The sequence below is a fragment of the Phasianus colchicus genome, chromosome 32, assembly GCF_987193195.1.
Source record: "Phasianus colchicus chromosome 32, bPhaCol1.hap1.1, whole genome shotgun sequence".
Classification (NCBI taxonomy): Eukaryota; Metazoa; Chordata; class Aves; order Galliformes; family Phasianidae; genus Phasianus; species Phasianus colchicus.
In genome coordinates, this window is record NC_143467.1 from 1,522,110 (window position 1) to 1,548,153 (window position 26,044).

Below are 26,044 nucleotides of genomic sequence, written 5' to 3' on the forward strand. Positions count from 1 at the left end.
TTTTATGGGATTTTGGGGAGAATTGGGAGAGATTTGGGTCATTTTCTGTCAATTTATGGCATTTTGGGGAGGATTTGGGGAATTTTGGGTCATTTTATGGGATTTTGAGAAGTATGGGAAATTCTGGGGAGAATTTTGGGGTCAATTTATGGGATTTGGGGAGAAATTTGGGTCATTTTGGGGTGAATGTATGGAATTTTGGAGAGAGTTGGGGGGAATTGGGGTCATTTTGGGATCGTTTTGTGGGATTTGGGGGAGAATTGGGGAAAGTTTGGGTCATTTGGTATCATTTTATGGGATTTTGGGGGAAATTTGGGTCATTGGGGATCATTTTATGGGATTTTGGGGAGAATTGGGTGAAATTTGGGTCATTTGGGGTCATTTTATGGGATTTTGGGGGAGAATTGGGTCATTTGGGGTCATTTTATGGGATTTTAGGGAGAATTGGGGGAAATTTGGGTCATTTTGGGTCAATTTATGGGATTTTGGGGGAAATTTGTGTCCTTTTGAGGTCATTTCATGGGATTTTAGGGAGAATTGGGTGAAATTTGGGTCATTTGGGGTCTATTTATGGGATTTTGGGGGAAATTTGTGTCCTTTTGGGGTCATTTTATGGGATTTTGGGGAGGATTTCGGTCGTTCTGGGGCATTTGATGGCATTTTGGAGGAAATTTGTGTCCTTTTGGGGTCATTCTATGGGATTTTAGGCAGAATTGGGTGAAATTTGGGTCATTTGGGGTCAATTTATGGGGTTTGGGGGGAAAATTTGGTCATTTGGGGTCATTATATGGAATTTTGGGGAGAGTTATGGGAAATTTGGGGTCATTTTATGGGATTTTGGGGCGAAATGTGGGAAATTTGGGAAATTTGGGTCATTTTTGGGTCATTTTATGGATTTTGAGGAGAATTATGGGAAATTTTGGGTCGTTTGGGGTCATTTTATGGATTTTGAGGAGAATTATGGGAAATTTTGGGTCAATTTATGGGATTTTGGGGGAATTTGGGGTCATTTGGTGACATTTTATGGGATTTGGGGGAGAGTTATGGGAAATTTGGGATCATTTTATGGGATTTTGGGGAGAAATGTGGGAAATTTGTGTCATTTGGGGGCATTTTATGGGATTTCAGGGAGAATTATGGGATATTTTGGGTCGTTTGGAGTCATTTTATGGGATTTGGGGGGGGAGAATTGGGGAAACATTTTGGGTCATTTGATGGTTTTTGAGGAGAATTTGGGGTCATTTGGGGTCAATTTATGGGATTTTGGGGAGAATTGGGTGAAATTTGGGTCATTTGGGGTCATTTGATGGGATTTTGGGGGAAATTTTGTCACTTTGGGGTCATTTTGTGGGATTTTGGGGAGAATTGGGGAAAATTTGGTAATTTGGGGTCAATTTATGGGATTTTGGGGAAAATTTTGGGTCACTTTATGGGATTTTGGGGGAAATTTGTGTCATTTGGGGTCATTTTATGGGATTTTGTGGCGAAATGTGAGAAATTTGGGTCATTTTGGGGCCATTTTATGGGATTTTGAGGAGAATTATGGGAAGTTTTGGGTCGTTTGGGGATCATTTTATGGGATTTGGGGGCGAAATGTGGGAAATTTGGGTCATTTTTTGGACATTTTATGGATTTTGAGGAGAATTATGGGAAATTTTGGGTCACTTTGGGTCATTTTATGGGATTTGGGGGGGAATTATGGGATATTTGGTGTCATTTGGGGTCATTTTATGGGATTTTAAGGAGAATTTTGGGGTGATTTCGGGGGTTTTTTGGGGTTGCTGAGCCCCCCTCTGTATTTCAGCTCCTCCTGGCTCTGCTGCTGGTTGGGGTCAAAGGTGAGCGGGGGGCGGGGCCACGGCGGTGGGGGCGGGGCTAAGTGAAAGGGGGCGTGGCCACGAGGGAGCGTGGCCAGCGGGGTTGGGGGCGTGGTCAAGAAGGGGGCGTGGTCACGTGGTTTGGGGTGGGGGCGTGGTCAGGAAGGGATCGCGGTCACGTGGTTTGGGGTGGGGGCGTGGTCAAGAAGGGATCGCGGTCACGTGAGTGTGGTGGGGGCGTGGTCTCCAGAGGGCGTGGCCACGGGATGGGGGCGTGGCCAGGCGTTGCGGGCTTTGCTGTGATTGGCCAGGAGTCACGGGGGGGGGAGATGGGGGGAACTGGGAGGGGAATGGGGGATACTGGGATGGATTGGGAGGGACTGGGATGGGTTTTGGGGGAAATGGGGGATACTGGGAGGGACTGGGAGGATACTGGAAGGGTTGGGGAAGGGAACTGGGAGGATACTGGAGGGACTGGGAGGGAGTGGGAGGGACTGGGGGGGAAATGAGGGATACTGGGAGGAACTGGGAGGGATGGGGGGTGAAAGTGGGGTGGTGGGTGTGACTGGGATGGACTGGGGGGGACTGGGAGGGAACTGGGAGGATACTGGAAGGGATGGGGAGGGGAATGGGGGAGACTGGGAGGGACTGGGGTGGACTATGGGGGAGTGGGAGGGACTGGGGGATACTGGGAGGGACTGGGAGGGAATTGAGAGGGCTGGGAGGGAACTGGGAGGGGAAATGGGGGATACTGGGAGGAAATTGAGAGGGAACTGGGAGCGAACTGGGAGGATAGTTAAGGGACTGGGAGGGACTCGGGTATACTGGGAGGGACTGGGAGGTTACTGGAAGGGATGGGGAGTGGAATGGGGGATACTGGGAGGGACTGGGGGGGCTGGGGGGGGGAATACTGGGAGGGACTGAGGGGGGAACTGGTTGGGACTGGGGGGATACTGGGAAGGACTGGGAGGTGAAAGTGGGATACTGGGTTTGACTGGGAGGGACTGGAAGGGATTGGGAGGGGAATGGGAGTTACTGGGAGGGACTGGGAGGGAACTGGGATGGATTGGGAGAGGAATGGGGAATACTGGGGGAGAGTGGGGGGGATACTGGAAGGGACTGGGATGGACTATGGGGGAACTGGGAGGGACTGGGGGATACTGGGAGGGACCGGAGAGGGAACTGGGAGGGATGGGGGGGGAACTGGGAGGAACTGGGTGGGACTGGGGGGATACTGGGAAGGACTGGGAGAGGAATGGGGGATACTGGGAGGGATTGGGAGGGGAATGGGGTACACTCGGATGGACTGGTGGGAGCTGGGAGGGACTGGGGAAGATACTGGGCTGAACTGGGGATCACTGGGACTTACTGGGAGGGAAGAGGTGGAGACTGGGAAGGACTGGGGCGGAACTGGGAGGAAACGGAGGCAGGGTGGGGGGGAGCGCAGTGGGCGTGGCCACGGGGCAGAAAGGGGGCGTGTCCTCCTCTAAGCCCCGCCCCCACATCCTCACAACAGCGGTCCCGCCCTTCCTGGAGGAGCCGTCCAATGGCAGCGTGGCGTTGGGGAAGGAGGCGGAGCTTCGCTGCGCCGTGCGTGGGGGCGTGGCCGTGCAGTGGGCGCGGGGGGGGCTGCTGCTGGGAGCGCTGCCAAGCCCCGCCCACCCGCGGTACCGATTGGTCGGCGATACGGGGAAAGGTGCAGAAGGGGCGGGGCTAAAGGGAGGGGAGAGAGGCGATTGGGCGGGGAAGGAAGGGGCGCGGCCAATGGGTGATGTCAGCAGGCAAAGGGGGCGTGGCTTGAGGGGGGCAGTAGGAAGGGGGCGTGGTTAAAGGCGGCGGGGGGCGTGGCCATAAGAGTGATGTTTGGTTGGTTTGTGGAAAGGGGGCGTGGCTAAATGCCAAGGGGGCGTGGCTAAATGTCAAGGGGGCGTGGCTACATGAGAAGTTGCGGAATGGGAGAACAGAAAGGGGCGTGGCTACAGGCAAAGGGGGCGTGGCCAAAGGAGCCGTTGCTGAATGGGATAGTGGAAAAGGGGGCGTGGCTAGAGACAAAGTAGGCGTGGCTAAAGGCTGCATTGCTGAATGGGAGAACAGAAAGGGGGCGGAGCCACAGGCTGAGGAGGCGTGGCCGAAGAGATGGGATTGCAGAAAGGGGGCGTGGCTTAATGCAGGAAGTGGGTGGGGCTTAAAGGGGCGCGGCCAATTGGCCGTGCATTGGAAAGGGGTGGGGTTATAAAGATGAAGGGGCGGGGCTTAATAGGGTGGGGCTGAGGGGCTGGGTTAATTAATATGCAAAAAGGGTGCGGCTAATGGGGACAAAGGGGCGGGGCTTAAGCGGGTGGGGCGGGGCTAAGCCATGGCAAATGGCATTGTGGGGTTAGGTGAATAAGGGGGCGGGGCTAAGCGGGTGGGTCAAGGGATGGGACCAATCAGATGCAAGGGGCGGGGCCAAAGGGGGCGCGTCTATGGGGTGGGGCCAATAGGAATAATGGGCGGGGCTGATTGGGAGTCTCTAAGGGGGGCGGGGCTAAGGAGGGTGGGGCCAATCAGATGAAGGGGGTGGGGCTAATGTGCTCTGTCCCAGGAGGGTTCGGCCAATTGGAGTGAGGGGGCGGGGCTAAATCGTGGCAGAAGGTTTATGGGCGGGTCGGTGGGCGTGGCTTGCCGAGGGGGCGTGGTCACGGCGAGGCCCCTCCCCTCCAGGTGAGCATCATTTGCATATCATGGCCGCGCGATTGGACGACGACGGCGTCTGGCAGTGCCAGGCAGGAGATGGGAACGGAACGGCTGGGTCACGGCCTGCACTGCTCAGAGTGATGGGTGGGTGGCACTGGGGTGGACTGGGAGGGACTGGGAGCACTGGGAGACCTCACTGGGAGGGATGGGGAAGGAATGGGATGGACTGGGATGGACTGGAAGGGGCTAGGAGGGACTGGGAGGGACTGGGAGACCTCCCTGGGATGGACTGGGAGAAAATGGGAGGAACTGGGAGACCTCACTGGGATGGACTGGGGGGCACTGGGAGGGACTGGGAAGGACTGGGAGGGACTGGGAAGGACTGGAAGGGACTGGGAGGGACTAGGAGAGCTCACTGGGATGGACTGGGATGGACTGGAAAGGACTGGGAGGGACTGGGAGACCTCACTGGGATGGACTGGGAGGGACTGGAAAGGACTGGGATGGACTGGGAGACCTCACTGGGACGGACTGGGAAGTACTGGAAAGGATGGGGAGGGACTGGAAGGGAATGCGAGGGAACTGGGAGGGAATGGGAGGGACTGGGAGAGACTGGAAGGGAATGGGGGCGAATGGGGGGCACTGGGAGGAAACTGGGAGGGACTGGAAGGGGACTGGGAGGGACTGGGAGAGAACGGGGGGCACTGGGATGGACTGGGAGGGAATGGGAGGGAACTGGGAGGGAAGGGGGGCACTGGGATGGACTGGAGGTGAGTGGGGGGGGACTGGGAGGAAACTGGGTGGGAAATGGGGGATACTGGGAGGGACTGGGATGAATTGGGGAGGGTCTGAGGGGGACTGGGAAGGAAATGGGGGATACTGGGAGGGACTGGGTGAGAAATGGGGGATACTGGGAGGGACTGGGTGGGAAATGGGGGGGACTGGGAGCTACTGGGAAGGAAGGGGGTGGACCTGAAGAGTCTGGGAGGGAGCTGGAGAGAGCGTTACTGGTCTGAACTGGGAGTTACTGGTCGGTAGTGGGGGTTACTGGTCCATACTGGGGGCTACTGGTCCATACTGGTCCATACTGGTCTCTCCCCCCCCAGTGCCCCCAGCCAATCCAGTGCTGGAGCTGCCCGAGGGGGCGGAGCTTCCATGGCGAGAGGGGGTGGAGCTGGAGGTGCGGTGCCGAGTGGGCGGGGCCAGGCCGGCAGCCAATCTGCGGCTGGAATTGGGTGAGGGGGCGGGGACTCAGGGAGGGGGGCGGCCAATCGCTGGGTGGCGTTGGGGGATGGGGGTGGGGCAAAGGGCGGGGCCTAGGGGTCGGCTGGCCAATCTGTGGATGTAATTGGTAGGGGGCGTGGCCTACGTGGAGCAGCCAATCGGTGGGGGGTGTTGGGTGGGGGGGCGGGGCGGGGCTAGAGGTGGGGTCTGACTGTGAGCAGCCAATCAGCAGCTGGTGTTGGGTGAGGGGGCGGGATAAGAGGCGTGGCCTAAGGGAGGCTGGCCAATTGGTGGGGTTGTTGGGTTGGGGGCGTGGCCTATGGGAGGCGGCCAACCGGTGGGGGGGTTGGGGGCGGGGCCTGGCTGTGAGCGGCCAACCAGCAGCTGGTGTTGGGTGAGGGGGCGGGATAAGAGGCGTGGCTTAAAGGTGGGTGGCCAATCGGGGGGTGGGGGCGGGGCTAGGGGGCGGGGCTTGACTGTGATCAGCCAATCAGCTGCTGGCTTTGGTGAAGGGGGCGGGGCTGTGGTGGCCTGGGTCAGAGCTGCGGTTTTTGGGCACAGATTTGGGGTGAATGTGGGCGATTTTGGGGGCAGGGGGGGAGGCGCTGCCTGAGGTCTCATCCCACGTCACTGAGGATGACAGCGACCCCCGGCTGAGCACCACAAAGGTCACAGTCCGGTGAGCACCAGTATACACCAGTATACACCAGTATACACCAGTGTAGATGAGTACAGACCAATACAAACCAGTATAAACCAGTATAGATGAGTATAGATCAATACAAACCAGTGTAGACCAGCATAAACCAGTATAGATGAGCACAGATCAGAGTAGACCAGTATAGACCAGTATGGATGAGAACAGACCAGTATAGACCAGTATAAATGAGTTCAGACCAGTATAGATGAGTATAGATCAATGCAAACCAGTGTAGACCAGTATAAACCAGTATAGATGAGAACAGACCAGTATAGACCAGTATAGACCAGTATGGATGAGAACAGACCAGTATAGACCAGTATAGAGGTGTTTAGACCAGTACAGATGAGTATAGACCAATGCAAACCAGTGTAGACCAGTATAAACCAGTATAGATGAGCACAGATCAGAGTAGACCATTATAGACCAGTATGGATGAGAACAGACCAGTATGGACCAGTATAAATGAGTTTAGACCAGTATAGATGAGTATAGACCAGTACAAACCAGTGTAGACCAGTATAAACCAGTATAGATGAGCACAGATCAGAACAGACCAGTGTAGACCAGTATGGATGAGAACAGACCAGTATAAACCAGTATAGAGGTGTTTAGACCCGTATAGATGAGTATAGACCAATGCAAACCAGTATAAAGCAGTATAGACCAGTATAGATGAGCACAGATCAAAACAGACCAGTGCAGACCAGTATAGACCAGTACAGACCAGTATAGGTCTCTACAGACCACTGTGCACCAGTGCAGAGCAGCACAGACCAGTATGGACCAGTATGCACCAACTGACCAGTATGGTCCAGTACAGACCAGTACAGCCCACTGTCACCCAGTATGAGACAATCTGAACCAGTATGGCCCAGCCTGGCCCATCCCAGTCCATCCCAGTTCCTCCCAGTTGACCCCAGTCCCTCTCAGTCCCATCCCATCCCAGTCTCTCCCAGTTGATCCCAGTCCCCCCCAGTCCCATCCCATTCCATCCCAGTCCCTCCCAGTCCCTCCCAGTCTCTCCCAGTCCCTCCCAGTGGATCCCAGTCCCTCCCAGTCTCTCCCAATCCCTCCCAGTGGATCCCAATCGATCCCAGTCCCTCAATTTCCCTCCCAGTTCCTCGCAGTTGACCTCAGTTGATCCCATCCCATCCCAGTCCCTCCCAGTCCCTCCCAGTTGATCCCATCCCCTCCCATCCCCTCCCAGTCCCTCCCAGTTGACCCCAGTCCCTCCCAGTTGATCCCATTCCATCCTATCACCTCCCAGTCCCTCCCAGTCCCTCCCATTCTCTCCCAGTCCCTCCCAGTTGACCCCAGTCCCTCCCAGTTGATCCCATCCCCTCCCAGTCCCTCCCAGTTGATCCCAGTTGACCCCAGTCCCTCCCAGTCCCTCCCATTCTCTCTCAGTCTCTCCCAGTTTACCCCACTCCCTCCCAGTTGATCCCATTCCCTCCCATCACCTCCCAGTCTCTCCCAGTCCCACCCCAGTCCCTCCCAGTTGATCCCAGTTGATCTCAGTTGATCCCAGTTGACCCCATTCCCTCCCAGTCCCTCCCAGTTGACCCCAGTCCCTCTCAGTTGACCCCATTCCCTCCCAGTCCCTCCCAGTCCCTCCCACTCAATCCCAATCCCTCCCAGTTCACCCCAGTCCCTCCCAGTCCCTTCCAGTTGATCCCAGTCCCTCCCAGTTGATCCCATTCCCTCCCAGTCCCTCCCAGTTGACCCCATTCCCTCCCATCACCTCCCAGTTGACTCCATTCCCTCCCAATCTCTCCCATTCCCTCCCAATCTCTCCCAGTCCCTCCCAGTCCCATCCCAGTTGATCCCAGTCCCTCCCAGTCCCATCCCAGTTGATCCCAGTCCTTCCCAGTCCCTCCCAGTTGACCCCATTCCCTCCCAGTCCTTCCCAGTCCCATCCCCTCCCCTCCCCTCCCAGTCCCTCCCAGTTGACCCCAGTCCCTCCCAGTTGATCCCAGTTGATCCCAGTCCCTCCCATTCCCTCCCAGTCCCTCCCAGTCCCTCCCAGTTGACCCCATCCCCTCTCAGTCCCTCCCAGTCCCATCCCATCCCCTCCCAGTCCTTCCCAGTTGACCCCATTCCCTCCCAGTTGACCCCATTCCCTCCCAGTTGATCCCAGTCCCATCCCATCCCCTCCCAGTCTTTCCCAGTTGACCCCAGTCCCTCCCAGTCCCTCCCACTTGACCCCATTCCCTCCCAGTCCCATCCCATCCCCTCCCATTCCCTCCCAGTCCATCCCAGTCCCTCCCAGTTGACTCCATTCCCTCCCAGTCCCTCCCAGTCCGTCCCAGTCCCTCCCAGTTGACCCCAGTCCCTCCCAGTCCGTCCCAGTCCCTCCCAGTTGACCCCATTCTGCCGGCAGCGTGGCCCCCCGCCGCGTTTCCCACGGGCAGCCCCTGCTGTGTTCGGCCACCAACGAAGCTGGGGGGGCCCCCAAGGAAACCCGCCTGACCGTCAGCATCCTCTGTGAGTGCCCCAGTTCGTCCCAGTTCAGCCCAGTTCAGCCCAGTAACCCCCCGTCCCTGCCTTGTTCCTTCACCTCGTGTCCCTGGATCCTCCCAGTACCTCCCAGTGCCTCCCAGTTACCTCCCAGTATCCTTGTATCATCCTCTGCCCTCCCAGTATCCCCCAGTGCCTCCCAGTTCCTCCCAGTTACCTCCCAGTCCCCTCCCAGTATCCCTATGCCATCCTCTGCCCTCCCAGTATCCCCCAGTATCTCCCAGTACCTCCCAGTTATCTCCCCCTCCCCTCCCAGTATCCTTATGCCATCCTCTGCCCTCCCAGTATCCCCCAGTATCCCCCAGTGCCTCCCAGTTACCTCCCTGTCCCCTCCCAGTATCCTTATGCCATCCTCTGCCCTCCCAGTATCCCCCAGTATCCCCCAGTGCATCCCAGTACCTCCCAGTTACCTCCCAGTATCCTTGTGTCATCCTCTGCCCTCCCAGTATCCCCCAGTATCTCCCAGTTCCTCCCAGTTACCTCCCAGACCCCTCCCAGTATCCTTATGCCATCCTCTGCCCTCCCAGTATCCCCCAGTATCTCCCAGTCCCTCCCAGTTTCCCCAGTTCCTCCCCCATGAAGACCTCAGGCCCTCCCAGTATCACCTCCCAGTACATCCCAGTACCTCCCAGTACATCCCAGTACATCCCAGTGCCCCCCACTGACCCCAATCCAATCCCCACAAAGCCCTCCAGCCCTCCCAGTATCTCCCAGTATCTCCCAGTATTCCCAGTCCCACCTCTATCAGATCCTCAGGTCCTCCCAGTACCTCCCAGTACCTCCCAGTACCTCCCAGTTCCTCCCAGTTCCTCCCATTCCCCTCCCAGTCTCCCCTCGTGCCATCCTCTGCCTGCCCAGTACCTCCCAGTATCCCCCAGTATCCCCCAGTATCTCCCAGTCCCTCCCAGTTTCCCCAGTCCCTCCCCCATGAACACCTCAGGCCCTCCCAGTATCACCTCCCAGTACCTCCCAGTACCTCCCAGTACCTCCCAGTGCCTCCCAGTATGTCCTATTCCCCTCCCAGTATCCCCTATGCCATCCTCTGCCCTCCCAGTATCACCCAGTATCTCCCAGTCCCTCCCAGTTTCCCCAGTCCCACCCCCATGAAGACCTCAGGCCCTCCCAGTATCACCTCCCAGTACCTCCCAGTACATCCCAGTACATCCCAGTGCCCCCCACTGACCCCAATCCAATCCCCACAAAGCCCTCCAGCCCTCCCAGTATCTCCCAGTATCTCCCAGTATTCCCAGTCCCACCTCTATCAGATCCTCAGGTCCTCCCAGTACCTCCCAGTACCTCCCAGTTCCTCCCAGTTCCTCCCATTCCCCTCCCAGTCTCCCCTCGTGCCATCCTCTGCCTGCCCAGTACCTCCCAGTATCCCCCAGTATCCCCCAGTATCTCCCAGTCCCTCCCAGTTTCCCCAGTCCCTCCCCCATGAACACCTCAGGCCCTCCCAGTATCACCTCCCAGTACCTCCCAGTACCTCCCAGTACCTCCCAGTGCCTCCCAGTATGTCCTATTCCCCTCCCAGTATCCCCTATGCCATCCTCTGCCCTCCCAGTATCACCCAGTATCTCCCAGTCCCTCCCAGTTTCCCCAGTCCCACCCCCATGAAGACCTCAGGCCCTCCCAGTATCACCTCCCAGTACCTCCCAGTACATCCCAGTACATCCCAGTGCCCCCCACTGACCCCAATCCAATCCCCACAAAGCCCTCCAGCCCTCCCAGTATCTCCCAGTATCTCCCAGTATTCCCAGTCCCACCTCTATCAGATCCTCAGGTCCTCCCAGTACCTCCCAGTACCTCCCAGTTCCTCCCAGTTCCTCCCATTCCCCTCCCAGTCTCCCCTCGTGCCATCCTCTGCCTGCCCAGTACCTCCCAGTATCCCCCAGTATCCCCCAGTATCTCCCAGTCCCTCCCAGTTTCCCCAGTCCCTCCCCCATGAACACCTCAGGCCCTCCCAGTATCACCTCCCAGTACCTCCCAGTACCTCCCAGTACCTCCCAGTGCCTCCCAGTATGTCCTATTCCCCTCCCAGTATCCCCTATGCCATCCTCTGCCCTCCCAGTATCACCCAGTATCTCCCAGTCCCTCCCAGTTTCCCCAGTCCCACCCCCATGAAGACCTCAGGCCCTCCCAGTATCACCTCCCAGTACCTCCCAGTACATCCCAGTACATCCCAGTGCCCCCCACTGACCCCAATCCAATCCCCAAAAGCCCTCCAGCCCTCCCAGTACTCCCAGTTTCCCCAGTATCCCCCATCCCCCCCCATCCCTGCACCCCCGGGGGGGGGCTGTGGGCCCTCCCAGTGCCTCCCAGTTTGACCAGTGCTCCCAGTTCCCCCCGAGCCGCCCACCATCGAGGGCTTGGAGTCGCCTCAGGTGAAGCTGGGGGACACACTGAGACTGCTGTGCGTGGCCAGGGGGGGCAACCCGCCGCCCAGTTTGCACTGGGAGAAGGTACTGGGAGCACTGGGAGGGATGGGAGGGGGAACTGGGAGCACTGGGAGAAGATACTGGGAGCACTGGGAGGGTTGGGAGGGTTGGGAGGGGGAACTGGGAGCACTGGGAGGGTTGGGAGGGGGAACTGGGAGCACTGGGAGTGGGTACTGGGAGCTCTGGGAGCACTGGGAGAATGTATTGGGAGCACTGGGGGCACTGGGAGGGCTGGGAGGGGGAACTGGGAGCACTGTGAGGGCTGGGAGGAGGAACTGGGAGAACTGGGAGGGCTGGGAGGAGGAACTGGGAGAACTGGGAGGGTTGGGGGGGGGAACTGGGAGCACTGGGAGTAGGTACTGGGGGCACTGGGAGCACTGGGAGTGGTGGGAGATGGTACTGGGGGCACTGGGAGGGATGGGAGGGGGAACTGGGAGCACTGGGAGAAGATACTGGGAGTACTGGGAGGGTTGGGAGGGTTGGGAGGGGGAACTGGGAGCACTGGGAGAAGATACTGGGGGCACTGGGAGCACTGGGAGTGGTGGGAGATGGTACTGGGAGCACTGGGAGCACTGGGAGGGGGAACTGGGAGCACTGGGAGAAGATACTGGGGGCACTGGGAGTAGGAACTGGGGGCACTGGGAGCACTGGAAGTGGTGGGAGATGGTACTGGGAGCACTGGGAGGGCTGGGAGGGGGAACTGGGAGCACTGGGAGTAGGAACTGGGGGCACTGGGAGGGCTGGGAGGGGGAACTGGGAGCACTGGGAGAAGATACTGGGAGCACTGGGAGGGCTGGGAGGGGGAACTGGGAGCACTGGGAGAAGATACTGGGGGCACTGGGAGGGTTGGGAGGGGGAACTGGGAGCACTGGGAGAAGATACTGGGGGCACTGGGAGGGTTGGGAGGGGGAACTGGGAGCACTGGGAGAAGATACTGGGGGCACTGGGAGGGTTGGGAGGGTTGGGAGGGGGAACTGGGAGCACTGGGAGTGGTGGGAGATGGTACTGGGAGCACTGGGAGAATGTATTGGGAGCACTGGGAGCACTGGGAGGGCTGGGGGGGAACTGGGAGCACTGGGAGAAGATACTGGGGGCACTGGGAGGGTTGGGAGGGTTGGGAGGGGGAACTGGGAGCACTGGGAGTGGTGGGAGATGGTACTGGGAGCACTGGGAGAATGTATTGGGAGCACTGGGAGCACTGGGAGGGCTGGGGGGGAACTGGGAGCACTGGGAGAAGATACTGGGGGCACTGGGAGCAATTGGAGGGGGAACTGGGAGCACTGGGAGTGGTGGGAGATGGTACTGGGAGCACTGGGAGGGCTGGGAGGGGGAACTGGGAGGGCTGGGATAAGGTACTGGGAGCACTGGGAGGGTTGGGAGGGGGAACTGGGAGCACTGGGAGGGCTGGGAGGGGGAACTGGGAGTGGTGGGAGTGGGTACTTGGAGCACTGGGAGGGTTGGGAGGGGGAACTGGGAGCACTGGGAGTGGTGGGAGATGGTACTGGGGGCACTGGGAGGGATGGGGGGGGGAACTGGGAGCACGGGGAGAAGATACTGGGAATACTGGGAGGGTTGGGAGGGGGAACTGGGAGCACTGTGAGAAGATACTGGGAGCACTGGGAGCACTGGGAGTGGTGGGAGATGGTACTGGGGGTACTGGGAGGGATGGGAGGGGGAACTGGGAGCACTGGGAGAAGGTACTGGGAGCACTGGGAGGGCTGGGAGGGGGAACTGGGAGCACTGGGAGTGGGTACTGGGAGCACTGGGAGGGCTGGGAGGGGGAACTGGGAGCACTGGGAGAAGATACTGGGAGCACAGGGAGGGATGGGAGGGAGAACTGGGAGCACTGGGAGTGGGTGCTGGGAGCACTGGGAGCACTGGAAGTGGTGGGAGATGGTACTGGGAGCACTGGGAGGGCTGGGAGGGGGAACTGGGATTACTGGGAGAAGGTACTGGGGGCACTGGGAGCACTGGGAGTGGTGGGAGGGTTGGGAGGGGGAAGATACTGGGAGCACTGGGAGTGGGTACTGGGAGCACTGGGAGGGCTGGAAGGGGGAACTGGGAGCACTGGGAGAAGATACTGGGAGCACTGGGAGGGCTGGGAGGGGGAACTGGGAGCACTGGGAGGGGGAACTGGGAGTGGTGGGAGATGGTACTGGGAGCACTGGGAGCACTGGGAGGGAGCACTGGGAGCACTGGGAGCACTGGGGGCACTGGGGGCACTGGGAGCACTGGGGGCACTGGGGGCACTGGGAGCACTGGGAGCACTGGGAGGGAGCACTGGGAGCACTGGGAGCACTGGGGGCACTGGGGGCACTGGGGGCACTGGGAGCACTGGGGGCACTGGGAGCACTGGGATGGGGCACTGGGGGCACTGGGAGCACTGGGGGCACTGGGGGCACTGGGAGCACTGGGATGGGGCACTGGGGGCACTGGGGGCACTGGGGGCACTGGGGGCACTGGGAGCACTGGGATGGGGCACTGGGAGCACTGGGAGCACTGGTGCCCCTGCTGTCCCACCACCCCCCATTGCCTCCATTCCCACCCATTAACTCCCATCACCCCCATCCCCCCACTGCCCCCCACTGCCCCCCATCCCCCCACTGCCCCCCATTGCCCCCATATCCCCCATTACCCCCATCCCCCCCTTCCCCCCATGCCCCCCACTCTCCCCTTTCCTCCCCATTCTCCCCTATTCCCCCCCCACTGCCCCCCCATTCCTTCCCATTACCCCCCATAACCCCCACTGCCCCCCATCCCCCCATTTCCCCCCCACTCCCCCCCACTCCCCCCATTCCCCCCATCCCCCCCCATTGCCCCCCATTTCCCCTCCATCCTCCCAACTCCCCCCATCCCCCCCACCCCCCCATTCCCCCCATTCCTCCCATCACTCCCACCCCCCATTCCCCCCATTTCCCCCCCATTCCCCCCATTCCCCCCATCTCCCCCCATCTCCCCCCATTTCCCCCCCATTCCCCCCCACTCCCCCATTCCCCCCATATCCCCCCATTCCCCCCATCACCACCATATCCCCCCATTCCCCCCATCACCCCCATTCCCCCCAACTCCCCCCATCCCCCCCATTGCCCCCACTCCCCCCTTTCTCCCCCCCTCTGCCCCCCACTTCCCCCATCCCCCCATTTCCCCCCCATTTCCCCCCCACTGCCCCCCACTCCCCCCATCCCCCCCACCTGCCCCCATTGCCCCCATTGCCCCCCATCCCCCCATTGCCCCCATAACCCCCATTCCCCCCATCTCCCCCCATTTCCCCCCATTCCCCCCCACTGCCCCCCACTCCCCCATTCCCCCCATCCCCCCCTCTCCCCCCATTGCCCCCCACTCCCCCCATCCCCCCCATTGCCCCCCATCCCCCCATTGCCCCCATTACCCCCATTGCCCCCCATTGCCCCCCACTGCCCCCCACTCCCCCATTCCCCCATTCCCCCCATCACCCCCATTCTACCCCACTCCCCCCATCCCCCCCATTGTCCCCCATTGCCCCCCACTCCCCCCATCACCCCCATTGCCCCCCATTGCCCCCCAATCCCCCCATTCCCCCCATTCCCTCCCACTTCCCCCATCCCCCCATCTCCCCCCATTGCCCCCCATTGCCCCCCATTCTCCCCCACTCCCCCCATTCCCCCCATCTCCCCCCATCTCCCCCCATTGCCCCCATCTCCCCCCATTCCCCCCATCACCCCCATTCTACCCCACTCCCCCCATCCCCCCCATTGTCCCCCATTCCCCCCATCCCCCCCACTCCCCCCCATTGCCCCCCATTCCCCCCCACTTCCCTCATCCCCCCCATTTCCCCCCCATTCCCCCCCACTGCCCCCCCACTCCCCCATTCCCCCATTCCCCCCATCTCCCCCCACTCCCCCCATCACCCCCATTGCCCCCACTGCCCCCTTTCTCCCCATCTCCCCCCATCTCCCCCCATTGCCCCCCACTCCCCCCATCCCTCCCATTGCCCCCATCTCCCCCCATCCCCCCCATCCCCCCCATTGCCCCCCACTCCCCCATTCCCCCATCACCCCCATTCCCCCCCACTCCCCCCTATCCCCCCCATTGCCCCCCATTCCCCCCCACTTCCCCCATCCCCCCATTTTCTCCCCATTCCCCCTTACTCCTCACATCCCCCCCACTCCCCCCACTGCCCCCGATTGCCCCCCACTCCCCCCATCACCCCCATTGCCCCCACTCCCCCCTTTCTCCCCCCCACTGCACCCCACTCCCCCCATCCCCCCCATTGCCCCCCATTGCCCCCCAATCCCCCCATTCCCCCCATTCCCCCCCACTCCCCCATTCCCCCCATCTCCCCCCATTGCCCCCCACTCCCCCCATCCCTCCCATTGCCCCCATCTCCCCCCATCCCCCCCATCCCCCCCATTGCCCCCACTCCCCCCATCCCCCCCATTGCCCCCCACTCCCCCCCATCCCCCCATTTCCCCCCCCATTGCCCCCCACTCCCCCCATCCCCCCCACCTGCCCCCATCCCCCCCATTGTCCCCCATTGCCCCCCATCCCCCCATTGCCCCCATTGCCCCCCATTGCCCCCCACTGCCCCCCAATCCCCCCATTCCCCCCCACTCCCCCATTCCCCCCATCTCCCCCCATCTCCCCCCATCTCCCCCCATTGCCCCCCACTCCCCCCATCCCTCCCATTGCCCCCATCTCCCCCCATCCCCCCCATCCCCCCCATTCCCCCCCATCCCCCCATCTCCCCCCATTGCCCCCCATCCCCCCATAACCCCCATTCCCCCCACTGCCCCCCACTCCCCCATTCCCCCCATCTCCCCCCTATCCCCCCCACTGCCCCCCACTCCCCCCATCCCCCCATCCCCCCCATTTCCCCCCCCATTGCCCCTCACTCCCCCCCCCACTCCCCCCCTCCCCCCCCCAATTCCAGGACGGCGTCCCCCTGCCCTCCCCGTGGTTCTCGGACTGGCCGCTGGGTGGCGCTGCCCCGCAGTCCCGCAGCCGCCTGGTGCTGACGGTCACCCGGCTGGACGACGGGGTGACGCTGCGGTGTCACAGCCGGAGCGACGCGGGGGGGGCGGGCAGCGCCAGTGTCACCATCAGGGTGTGCTGTGAGTGGGGGCGGGGACGGACTGGGAGGGAAGGGGAGGGACTGGGAGGGACTGGGAGGGAATGGGAACTTTATTGGGATGAACTGGGATGGAATGGGAGGCACTGGGAGACATCACTGGGATGGACTGGGAGGGATTGGGAGGGAATGGGAACTTTATTGGGATGAACTGGGATGGAATGGGAGGCACTGGGAGACCTCACTGGGATGGACTGGGATGGACTGGGGGGCACTGGGAGGGACTGGGAAGGACTGGAAGGGACTGGGAGGGAATGGGAGGGAATGGGAGACCTTACTGGGAGGGAATGGGAGGGAATGGGAGGGACTGGGAGGGAATGGGAGGGACTGGGAGGGAATGGGAGACCTTACTGGGATGGAATGGGAGGGACTGGGAGGGACTGGGAGGGAATGGGAGGGAATGGGAGGGACTGGGAGGGACTGGGAGGGGCTGGGAGGGAATGGGAGGGACTGGGAGGGAATGGGAGGGACTGGGAGGGGCTGGGAGGGACTGGGAGACCTCACTGGGATGGACTGGGAAGGAATGGGATGGACTGGGATGGAGTGGGAGAACTGGGAGACCTCACTGGGATGGACTGGGAGGAACCGGGAGGGAATGGGAGGGACTGGGAGACCTCACTGGGATGGACTGGAATGGGAGGGACTGGGAGGGATTGGGAGAGAATGGGACGGACTGGGATGGAGTGGGAGAACTGGAAGACCTCACTGGGATGGACTGGGAGGGAATGGGAGGGACTGGACAGGACTGGGAGGGAATGGGAGGGAATGGGAGGGACTGGGATGGACTGGGAGGGAATGGGAGGGACTGGGAGGGACTGGGATGGACTGGGATGGAATGGGAGGGACTGGGAGGGAATGGGAGGGATTGGGAGGGAATGGGAGGGACTGGGAGGGACTGGGAGGGAATGGGAGGTACTGGGAGGGACTGGGATGGACTGGGAGGGACTGGGAGGGATTGGGAGGGAATGGGAGAGAATGGGACGGACTGGGATGGAGTGGGAGAACTGGAAGACCTCACTGGGATGGACTGGGAGGGAATGGGAGGGAATGGGAGGGACTAGGAAGGATTGGGAGGGAATAGGAACTTTACTGGGATGGACTGGGATGGAATGGGAGACATCACTGGGATGGACTGGAGGGACTGGGAGGGATTGGGAGGGAATGGGAACTTTATTGGGATGAACTGGGATGGAATGGGAGGCACTGGGAGACCTCACTGGGATGGACTGGGATGGACTGGGGGACCTCACTGGGAGGGACTGGGAAGGACTGGAAGGGACTGGGAGGGAATGGGAGGGAATGGGAGGGACTGGGAGGGAATGGGAGACCTCACTGGGATGGACTGGGATGGACTGGGAGGGACTGGGAGGGAATGGGAGACCTTACTGGGATGGAATGGGAGGGACTGGGAGGGATTGGGAGGGAATGGGAGGGACTGGGAGGGACTGGGAGGGAATGGGAGACCTTACTGGGATGGACTGGGATGGAATGGGAGGCACTGGGAGACCTCACTGGGATGGACTGGGAGGGACTGGGAGACCACAGTGGGATCGACTGGGATGGACTGGGGGGCTCTGGAAGGGGCTGGGATGGACTGGGAGGGACCAGCAGACCTCACTGGGATGGACTGGGAGGAAATGGGAGGGACTGGGATGGAGTGGGAGAACTGGGAGACCTCACTGGGATGGACTGGGATGGACTGGGAGGGACTGGGAGGGAATGGGAGGGACTGGGAGGGACTGGAGAGGACTGGGAGGGAGTGGGAGGGAGTGGGATGGACTGGGAGACTTCACTGGGATGGACTGGGAGGGACTGGGATGGACTGGGAGGGAATGGGAGACTTCACTGGTATGGACTGGGAGGGACTGGGAGGGACTGGGAGGGAATGGGAGACTTCACTGGTATGGACTGGGAGGGACTGGGAGGGACTGGGAGGGAATGGGAGGGACTGGGAGACCTCACTTGGGTGGCCTGGGAGCACTGGGTTATACTGGGCTGTACTGGGTTATACTGGGCTGTACTGGTCCGTACTGGTCCATAGTGGTTCACAGTGACCTATACTGGTCCATAGTGACCTATACTGCCCCATACTGGTCCATACTGGTCCATACTGGTCCATACTGGTTCACAGTGACCTATACTGGTCCATACTGGTCCATACTGGTTCACAGTGACCTATACTGGTCCATACTGGTCCATACTGCCCCATACTGGTCCATACTGGTTCACAGTGACCTATACTGGTCCATAATGACTTATACTGGTCCATACTGGTTCACAGTGACCCACACCAGTCCATAGTGACTTATATTGCCCCATACTGGTCCATACTGGTCCATACTGGTCCATACTGGTTCATAGTGACCTATACTGGTCCATAGTGACTTATACTGGTCCATACTGGTTCACAGTGACCTATACGGGTCCATAGTGACTTATACTGGTCCATACTGGTCCACACTGGTTCACAGTGACCTATACTGGTCTGTAGTGCCTTATATAGCCCCATACTGCCCCATACTGGTCCATACTGGTCCATAGTGACTTATACTACCCCATACTGGTCCATACTGGTCCATACTGACCCATGCTGCCCCATACTGGCCCATACTGGTCCATAATGACTTATACTGGTCCATACTGGTTCACAGTGACCTATACGGGTCCATAGTGACTTATACTGGTCCATACTGGTCCACACTGGTTCACAGTGACCTATACTGGTCTGTAGTGCCTTATATAGCCCCATACTGCCCCATACTGGTCCATACTGGTCCATAGTGACTTATACTACCCCATACTGGTCCATACTGGTCCATACTGACCCATGCTGCCCCATACTGGCCCATACTGGTCCATAATGACTTATACTGGTCCATACTGGTTCACAGTGACCTATACGGGTCCATAGTGACTTATACTGGTCCATACTGGTCCACACTGGTTCACAGTGACCTATACTGGTCTGTAGTGCCTTATATAGCCCCATACTGCCCCATACTGGTCCATACTGGTCCATAGTGACTTATACTACCCCATACTGGTCCATACTGACCCATGCTGCCCCATACTGGCCCATACTGGCCCATACTGGTTCATAGTGACCTATACTGCCCCATACTGCCCCATACTGGTCCATACTGGTCCATACTGCCCCATACTGGTCCATACTGGTCCATAGTGACCTATACTGCCCCATACTGCCCCGTACTGGCCCATACTGGCCCATACTGACTCATACTGCCCCATACTGGCCCATACTGCCCCATACTGGTCCCTACTGGTCCATACTGGTCCATACTGGCCCATACTGGTTCATAGTGACCTATACTGGCCCATACTGACCCATACTGCCCCATGCTACCCCCATACTGGCCCATACTGCCCCATACTGGCCCATACTGGTCCATACTGGTTCATAGTGACCTATACTGCCCCATACTGCCCCATACTGGTCCATACTGGTCCATACTGGTTCATAGTGACTCCTACTGCCCCATACCGGTCCATACTGGTTCATAGTGACCTATACTGCCCCATACTGGCCCATACTGGCCCATACTGGTCCATACTGCCCCATACTGGCCCATACTGCCCCATACTGGTCCCTACTGGTCCATACTGGTCCATACTGGCCCATACTGGTCCACACTGACTCATACTGGTCCATACTTGTCCATACTGCCCCATACTGACTCATACTGGCCTATACTGGTCCATACTGCCCCATACTGCCCCATACTGGTCCCTACTGGTCCCTACTGGTCCATACTGGTCCATACTGCCCCATACTGCCCCATACTGGTCCCTACTGGTCCCTACTGGTCCATACTGCCCCGTACTGCCCCATACTGGTCCATACTGGTCCCTACTGGTCCATACTGGTCCGCAGACCTTCCGTCGGAGGTGACGATTTCGGGGGTCCCGACGGTGGCAGAGAACGGGACGCTGACGCTGTCGTGCACCAGTGCTCCCAGTAACCCCCCAGTGCAGCTGCGCTGGTGGCTGGGGGGGCGCGAGCTGCAGCACGGCGACACCAGCGTGGCACCGGTGGGTGGCACCTGTCACCTCCGTGTCACCTCCGTGTCACCTCTGTGTCACCTCTCTGTCACCATTGTGTCCCGTTGTGCCCCATTGTGCCCCATTGTGTCACCATTGTCCCCATTGTGTCACCTCCGTGTCACCTCCGTGTCACCATTGTGACCCATTGTGTCCCATTGTGACCCATTGTGTCCCGTTGTGCCCCATTGTGTCACCATTGTGCCCATTGTGCCCCATTGTGTCACCTCTGTGTCACCTCCGTGTTACCTCCGTGTCACCTCTGTGTCACCATTGTGTCCCATTGTGTCCCATTGTGCCCCATTGTGTCCCGTTGTGTCACCATTGTGTCCCATTGTGCCCATTGTGTCACCTCTGTGTCACCTCCGTGTCACCTCTGTGTCACCATTGTGCCCCATTGTGTCCCATTGTGCCCCATTGTGTCCCGTTGTGCCCCATTGTGTCACCATTGTGTCACCATTGTGCCCCATTGTGTCACCTCCGTGTCACCTCTGTGTCACCATTGTGTCCCATTGTGTCCCATTGTGTCCCATTGTGCTCCATTGTGTCACCATTGTCCCCATTGTGCCCCATTGTGTCACCTCCGTGTCACCTCTGTGTCACCATCATGCCCCATTGTGCCCCATTGTGTCACCTCTGTGTCACCTCTGTGTCACCATTGTGCCCCATTGTGACCCATAGTGCTCCATTGTGTCACCATTGTGCTCCATTGTGCCCCATTGTGTCACCATTGTGCCCCATTGTGTCACCTCCGTGTCACCTCTGTGTCACCATTGTGTCCCATTGTGTCCCATTGTGACCCATTGTGTCCCGTTGTGTCACCATTGTGCCCCATTGTGTCCCCATTGTCCCCATTGTGTCACCTCCGTGTCACCTCCGTGTCACCTCTCTGTCACCATTGTGTCCCGTTGTGCCCCATTGTGTCACCATTGTCCCCACTGTGCTCCATTGTGCCCCATCGTGTCACCTCTGTGTCACCATTGTGCCCCATTGTGTCACCATTTTGACCCATTGTGCCCCATTGTGTCACCTCTGTGTCACCTCTCTGTCACCATTGTGTCCCATTGTGTCCCATTGTGACCCATTGTGTCCCGTTGTGTCACCATTGTGCCCCATTGTGTCCCCATTGTCCCCATTGTGTCACCTCCGTGTCACCTCTGTGTCACCTCTCTGTCACCATTGTGTCCCGTTGTGCCCCATTGTGTCACCATTGTCCCCACTGTGCTCCATTGTGCCCCATCGTGTCACCTCTGTGTCACCATTGTGCCCCATTGTGCTCCATTGTGTCACCTCCGTGTCACCATTGTGTCACCATTGTGCCCCATTGTGACCCATTGTGACCCATTGTGACCCATTGTGTCCCGTTCTGCCCCATTGTGTCACCATTGACCCCATTGTGCCCCATTGTGCCACCTCCGTGTCACCTCTGCGTCACCTCTGTGTCACCTCCGTGTCACCATTGTGCCCCATTGTGCCCCATTGTGACCCATTGTGTCCCGTTGTGTCACCATTGTGCCCCATTGTGTCCCCATTGTGCCCCATTGTGTCACCTCTGTGTCACCTCCGTGTCACCTCTGTGTCACCATTGTGCCCCATTGTGTCACCATTGTGCCCCATTGTGTCACCTCTGTGTCACCTCCGTGTCACCTCTGTGTCACCATTGTGTCCCGTTGTGTCACCATTGTGCCCCATTGTGTCCCCATTGTGCCCCATTGTGTCACCTCTGTGTCACCTCCGTGTCACCTCTGTGTCACCATTGTGCCCCATTGTGTCACCATTGTGCTCCATTGTGTCACCATTGTGCCCCATTGTGTCACCTCCGTGTCACCTTCGTGTCACCTCCGTGTCACCTCTGTGTCCCATTGTGTCCCATTGTGACCCATTGTGTCCCATTGTGCCCCATTGTGTCACCATTGTCCCCATTGTGTCACCTCCGTGTCACCTCCGTATCACCTCTGTGTCACCTCTGTGTCACCTCTGTGTCACCATTGTGCCCCATTGTGACCCATTGTGTCCCGTTGTGTCACCATTGTGCCCCATTGTGTCACCATTGTGCCCATTGTGCCCCATTGTGTCACCTCCGTGTCACCTCTGTGTCACCATTGTCCCCATTGTGCCCTATTGTGTCACCTCTGTGTCACCTCCGTATCACCTCTGTGTCACCTCTGTGTCACCTCTGTGTCCCATTGTGACCCATTGTGCCCCATTGTGTCACCATTGTCCCCACTGTGCTCCATTGTGCCCCATCGTGTCACCTCTGTGTCACCTCCGTGTCACCTCTGTGTCACCATCGTGCCCCATTGTGCCCCATTGTGTCACCTCCGTGTCACCTCTGTGTCACCATTGTCCCCATTGTGTCCCATTGTGACCCATTGTGTCCCGTTGTGACCCATTGTGTCACCATTGTCCCCATTGTGCCCCATTGTGTCACCTCCGTGTCACCTCTGTGTCACCATTGTGCCCCATTGTGTCCCATTGTGACCCATTGTGTCCCGTTGTGACCCATTGTGTCCCATTGTGCCCATTGTGCCCCATTGTGTCACCTCTGTGTCACCTCCGTGTCACCTCCGTGTCACCTCTGTGTCACCTCTGTGTCACCTCTCTGTCACCATTGTGACCCATTGTGCCCCATTGTGTCCCCATAGTGCCCCATTGTCCCCATAGTGTTCTGTAGTGTCACAGTGTCCCATGTCCCACTGTGCCCCATAGTGCCCCATAGTGCCCCATTGTCCCCATAGTGACCCATAGTGCCCCATTGTGTCCCATAGTGCCCCACATGTGCCCCATAGTGCCCCATTGTGTCCCATAGTGCCCCATAGTGCCCCATAGTGCCCCATAGTGTCCCATAGTGCCCCATAGTGACCCATAGTGTCACATAGTGCCCCGTTGTGCCCCATTGTCCCCATAGCGTCCCATTGTCCCAATTGTGTCCCACTGTGTCCCCATTGTGCCCCATTGTCCCTGTAGTGCCCCTTAGCGTCCCATTGTCCCCATAGTGCCCCATAGTGCCCCACAGTGCCCCATCGTGTCCCATTGTCCCCATAGTGCCCCACAGTGCCCCATAGTGCCCCATTGTGTCCCACTGTGTCCCATTGCGTCCCCATAGTGCCCCATACTGTCCCATTGTCCCTATAGTACCCCATAGTGCCCCATAGTGCCCCATTGTGTCCCATTCTCCCCATAGTGCCCCATAATGCCCCATAGTGCCCCATTGTCCCCATAGTGCCCCATAGTGCCCCATAGTGCCCCATTGTCCCCATAGTGCCCCATAGTGCCCCATAGTGTCCCATTGTGCCCCATAGTGCCCCATAGCGTCCCATTGTCCCCATAGTGTCCCGTAGTGCCCCATAGTGCTCCATTGTCCCCATAGTGCCCCATTGTGTCCCATAGTGCCCCATTGTCCCCATTGTGTCCCTATAGTGCCCCAAAGTGCCCCATAGCGCCGCATTGTGTCCCACTGTGTCCCCATAGTGTCCCCATTGTGCCCCATTATCCCCATAGTGCCCCATAGTGCCCCATTGTGTCTCACTGTGTCCCATTGTGTCCCATTGTGTCCCCACAGTGCCCCATTGTCCCTATAGTACCCCATAGTGACCCACAGTGCCCCACAGTGCCCCATTGTCCCCATAGTGACCCACAGTGCCCCACAGTGCCCCATTGTCCCCATAGTGCCCCATTGTGTCCCACTGTGTCCCATTGTGTCCCCATAGTGCCCCATTGTCCCTGTAGTGCCCCATAGTGCCCCATAGTGCCTCACTGTCCCCATTGTGCCCCATTGTGTTCCCATAGCATCCCATTGTCCCCATTATGCCCCATTGTGCCCCATTGTCCCCATTGTACCCCATAGTGCCCCACTGTGCCCCATAGTGCCCCACTGTACCCCACAGTGCCCCATAGCGCCCCACAGTGCCCCATTGTCCCCATAGTGCCCCATAATGCCCCATAGTGCCCCACAGTGCCCCATAGTGCCCCATTGTCCCCATAGTGCCCCATAATGCCCCATAGTGCCCCATTGTCCCCACTGTGTCCCCATAGTGCCCCACAGTGCCCCATAGTGCCCCATTGTCCCCATAGTGCCCCATAGTGCCCCATAGTGCCCCACTGTGTCCCCATAGTGCCCCATAGTGCCCCATAGTGCCCCCACAGTGCCCCATTGTCCCCATAGTGCCCCATTGTCCCCATAGTGCCCCATAGTGCCCCTTAGTGCCCCATTGTCCCCATAGTGCCCCATAGTGCCCCACAGTGCCCCATTGTCCCCATAGTGCCCCATTGTCCCCATAGTGCCCCATAGTGCCCCATAGTGCCCCTTAGTGCCCCATTGTCCCCATAGTGCCCCATAGTGCCCCACAGTGCCCCATTGTCCCCATAGTGCCCCACTGTGCCCCACTGTGCCCCATTCTTTCCCCCCCCCCCCCAGGCCGATGGCGGCGGCTCGGTGTCGGTGTCCAACGTGACGCTCGTGGGGCACCGCCGTGACCACGGGAGGGCGCTGCTGTGCGAGGCGCTGAGCCCCGGCATGGGGAGCCGCAGTGCCAGCGTCGTGCTGGGGGTCACGCGTGGGTGAAATGGGGGGGGGGAGGGGGAGGGAGGGAGTGGGAGGGGTGGGGGGGGGTGGGGGAGGGAATGGGAGGGGATGGGAGGGGAATGGGGGGGAATGGGGGGGGATGGAGGGACTGGGGGGGGGTGGGAGGGGATGGGAGGGATTGGGAGGGGATGGGAGGGGATGGGAGGGGATGGGGGGGGATGGGGGGGGATGGGAGGGGATGGGGGGGGATGGGGGGGGATGGAGGGACTGGGGGGGGGTGGGAGGGGATGGGAGGGACTGGGAGGGGATGGGAGAGGATGGGGGGGATGGGGGGGATGGGAGGGGATGGGGGGGGATGGGGGGGGATGGAGGGACTGGGGGGGGTGGGAGGGGATGGGAGGGACTGGGAGGGGATGGGAGAGGATGGGGGGGATGGGGGGGATGGGAGGGGATGGGGGGGGATGGGGGGGGATGGAGGGACTGGGGGGGGTGGGAGGGGATGGGAGGGGATGTGGGGGAACTGGGAGGGGATGGGGGGGAGTGGGAGGGGATGGGAGGAAACTGGGAGGAACTGGGAGGAACTGGGAGGGGATGGGAGGGACTGGGAGGGACTGGGAGGGACTGGGAGGAACTGGGAGGGGATGGGAGCGGATGGGTGGAGACTGGGAGGGGATGGAGGGACTGGGGGGGGGTGGGAGGGAATGTAGGGGGACTGGGAGGGACTGGGAGGGGATGGGAGGGGATGGGAGGGGATATGGGGGGACTGGGAGGGACTGGGAGGGGATGGGAGGAGACTGGGAGGGATTGGGAGGGGATGGGAGGGGATGGATGGAGACTGGGAGGGGATGGGAGGGGATGGAGGGACTGGGGGGGGGGTGGGAGGGGATGTGGGGGGACTGGGAGGGACTGGGAGGGGATATGGGGGGACTGGGAGGGACTGGGAGGGACTGGGAGGGGATGGGAGGGGATATGGGGGGACTG

The 26,044-nt window shown here is 59.8% G+C and overlaps 2 protein-coding genes and 1 long non-coding RNA gene across 8 annotated transcripts in view; 1 reads left to right on the forward strand and 2 right to left on the reverse strand.

The window, feature by feature from the left end:
- Positions 1 to 26,044, forward strand: part of NPHS1 (NPHS1 adhesion molecule, nephrin) — a 79,059-nt gene that overhangs the window by 6,174 nt on the left and 46,841 nt on the right. For 5 of the 6 annotated variants that reach the window (XM_090128152.1, XM_090128157.1, XM_090128151.1 and 2 more), the window contains exons 2-11: positions 1,805 to 1,838; positions 3,334 to 3,513; positions 4,521 to 4,637; positions 5,600 to 5,728; positions 6,312 to 6,396; positions 8,801 to 8,904; positions 11,275 to 11,396; positions 16,282 to 16,462; positions 20,372 to 20,529; positions 24,956 to 25,094. In XM_090128152.1, the coding sequence (XP_089984278.1) occupies positions 1,805 to 1,838; positions 3,334 to 3,513; positions 4,521 to 4,637; positions 5,600 to 5,728; positions 6,312 to 6,396; positions 8,801 to 8,904; positions 11,275 to 11,396; positions 16,282 to 16,462; positions 20,372 to 20,529; positions 24,956 to 25,094 (1,249 nt within the window). The remainder of the gene's footprint in view (positions 1 to 1,804; positions 1,839 to 3,333; positions 3,514 to 4,520; positions 4,638 to 5,599; positions 5,729 to 6,311; positions 6,397 to 8,800; positions 8,905 to 11,274; positions 11,397 to 16,281; positions 16,463 to 20,371; positions 20,530 to 24,955; positions 25,095 to 26,044) is intronic. The other variant, XM_090128156.1, reaches the window with a different exon arrangement.
- Positions 16,581 to 18,828, reverse strand: LOC149914029 (uncharacterized). The gene is made up of 3 exons (XM_090128052.1): positions 18,801 to 18,828; positions 17,094 to 17,860; positions 16,581 to 17,040 (listed from the first exon to the last, which is right to left on the reverse strand). The coding sequence occupies exons 1-3, from the start codon at positions 18,826 to 18,828 to the stop codon at positions 16,618 to 16,620; spliced, it is 1,218 nt and encodes a 405-aa protein (XP_089984178.1). The 3' UTR covers positions 16,581 to 16,617.
- On the reverse strand, positions 19,453 to 24,356 carry LOC149914030 (uncharacterized). The gene is made up of 2 exons (XR_016460762.1): positions 21,569 to 24,356; positions 19,453 to 21,423 (listed from the first exon to the last, which is right to left on the reverse strand). It is a non-coding gene; the product is annotated as an uncharacterized LOC149914030 (long non-coding RNA).